Here is a 2,645-nt window from a genome sequence, read left to right as displayed (position 1 = left end):
GAAACCACGGTGAGGGCGAATTGTTTGTTTAGTAGAATAGAGGAATCTTTGCAAGCATCATTTTCCCATTTGCAATTTCCAGTACAATCTTTTTGCTGTTTTCCCTTGCACTCCTCTTTCTTGCCATCTTTTCCTCCTGTTACGTGGCTTTCTTTGTCTAGTTTTTCTTTCTCTTCATTTCTTAATGTGCACTTTTCACCATCTTTGCCGTCTTTGTTAAAAACACACCCTTGACTCTCTAGTTTTTTACACTCTTCTTGGTTGTCTTTTGCTTCATTGCAAGTAGTTTCTGCTGATTTTGGATCTTTCCTTCCCAGTTGGTTTTGCAGCTTCTTAACTTCTGCTGTTACCTCATTGTTCTTGTTTTTGACTTCTTCTAAGGCTCGTACAGCCAGAAGTACAAAACGGTGGTCCTCGTTGATCGCCGTTTTGGTATTGTGCTTCTTGTATTGGACGATCTCGGCGCTGAGCTCGTCGATAGTCGCCGCATCCAGTTCTAAGTTGGTTGACTCGTCGTCGCTTAATCCTAGTTGCTTGGCCTTTGCAGTTATCTTGGCCAGGGCCGGCTTTTCTTTTGCGCCGAAGTGCGATAGAGCTGCTAGTTTGGTCGGCAGCTCGGCGAGGTGAGTAAGTATAGCATCTATATCGTTGACTGCTGCGGCTATCACCTTCGGCCTGTTGCTTGGTTGGCTTAGATCTTTGAAGCCGTTGGCAGTGTAAGCTGTGTTGCCTACTGTTAACAGCCCTGCCGCCCATAAAATGTTTTGGGTTCCGCCGAGGTTGCCGTGGGTGTAGCCCCCGTTTGTGGCGTCTGTTTGTGTTAGCTTACATTTGTTGTTATTGCTGTTTGCATTCGACGTTACAGCCGGCGTACCAAACTTTTCTAGTACAGCTGTCGGGTCTGGCTTGGAAATGCTTGGTCCTTCTGTGACGTCGTCTTTATGGGTCGTTTCTGCGAGGCAGTTGGGCAGCTGTGTCGCCGTCGCCTTGGCGTCTGTTCCTACTGCCTGCGCAATGCAGTAGTCGGCGCTGGATAAATGAGTCACCTGCCAGAAAATAGAAACGAATTCGTCGAGCCTGCCAGCTGCCAGCGCTGCCTTCGTCGCAACTGTCGGGAGTTTCTTCGTTAGCTGCTCAGCTTCTCCATCAGCGTCAGTTAGCAGTTTTTGCAAGTATTGGTGCATTGCCACTGTCGGTGATGACGAGTTGCGATTATTGTTCATGGCTAGGACCGCCAAAATTGCCATTGATTGCCTTACTAGCGCGGCTTTGCTTTGGTGTACTTGTATTTGTTGATTCGCATATGGGCCCACTGCCCGCAGCGTTTCTGCTAGTTCGCATGTGGCATCGATCGCTCCAGCAGCTATTGCCCGCTTTTGCGACATCTGCTGAGAAAATTTGGATTTATAGTTTGCCTTTTGTTTTTCTTAGTTAAGCTTGGTTTTGGGTCAACTGTTTGCAGTGTGCTGTTGGCTTTTGCCCAGTTGAACACGTGGAGTGGTTACAAGGGGAAAGGTTGCTTACGTTTGTTGTCTGACGTTTGCTATGTTGCTGTGGATGTCTTAACTGCTCGACAATAGCCGCCGTTAAACGAAAGCGCGGTTTCGACAAAGCGATTGTTTGCTGGCCTGTGCTCATTCAATTTGCTATTGTGTCTGTCTTTCATCGAAAGGCTGTTCTTGCATGCGGTCTTTACCTACTGCGAGCATCTGTATCCGTGGGTTTGTTGCCGGTAAAAGACAGTTTTGTTGACTATTTTTTTTCTGGACACTCATGGAACAAAGGAGTAATCGCCCTGTGTCTCTGGCTTTAAAATGAAAAATAAAAGTTTTAAAGAGGAAAACACTGTGGAGCGCGTATCAGTGACAAAAAAAATGAACACAACTTATACACAATTTTTAATAATATAATTCCAACCCAGATTGATCTATATTTATATCTGAAGCACTTAACATTTATAGTCTTTACTGGAGGGTTTCAGCGCTTAATGCGTTTGCTGCTTCGATTGGACTTGAAATAACAAGATGGCGTTGCTTTTTGTCACTTGCATGGCACTGTTGGTTTTCAACGCATTTTTTTTATTTTCTGTGATTTGGGTCGTGAAAGTGGTTGTCGGTCGCCCTTTTCTCTGCAGTTGCATGCTGCTAATTGAGGGTCAGTGATTACCCCTATATTAACTACTATCGGCTCGAAAGACTTCAGTGCTTGTCCTTTAATCAATATTGCAGTGGTAGGGCATCATTGTTAGCTGTTTTATCTTCATAAAAATCTTCTAGGGTGTTTCATTCGCTATTCTTTATTCTTTTGTTAATTGCATTGTCGGCCATTTAGTTCGTAAGTTTTTCTTTTTACTAGCCTTACGGTGGAAAAAGTAAAGTTACATTTCTTCTTTCGGTACGCTATTTCTATAGATTATAGCAGGTTGAATATTCTTCCCTACAATAATCCCTTGATCATTTTCCCACTTGACGGTGGTTATAATCCTTCCACTTTCCACATCTTCTTTATAATATTATTTCTGTTCGATACTGATTATTTTTATTAAAATTACACCATTACATCATCCTCATTGTTTTGAGAGCTTGTATTTAAGAAGTTCATTTGCTCTTCAGTACCACTCTTATTATAATATTCGTATATACACA

At 43.2% G+C, this 2,645-nt stretch overlaps 1 protein-coding gene across 1 annotated transcript in view; it reads right to left on the bottom strand.

Moving 5' to 3' along the window:
- Positions 1–1,385, bottom strand: part of TEOVI_000568100 (Trypanosome variant surface glycoprotein (A-type)/Trypanosome variant surface glycoprotein C-terminal domain containing protein, putative) — a gene marked incomplete at both ends in the record, with an annotated part of 1,434 nt that extends 49 nt beyond the window's left edge. The window contains one exon of the mRNA XM_067222051.1: positions 1–1,385. Within this exon, the coding sequence (XP_067078152.1) occupies positions 1–1,385 (1,385 nt within the window).
- Between the last annotated feature and the right edge of the window lie 1,260 nt (positions 1,386–2,645).

This window comes from Trypanosoma equiperdum (assembly GCF_001457755.1).
Source record: "Trypanosoma equiperdum strain OVI genome assembly, contig: ctg_1549, whole genome shotgun sequence".
Taxonomy (NCBI): domain Eukaryota; phylum Euglenozoa; class Kinetoplastea; order Trypanosomatida; family Trypanosomatidae; genus Trypanosoma; species Trypanosoma equiperdum.
The sequence above is the reverse complement of the archived record's forward strand: the minus strand, read 5'-3'. Positions and strand labels throughout refer to the sequence as shown.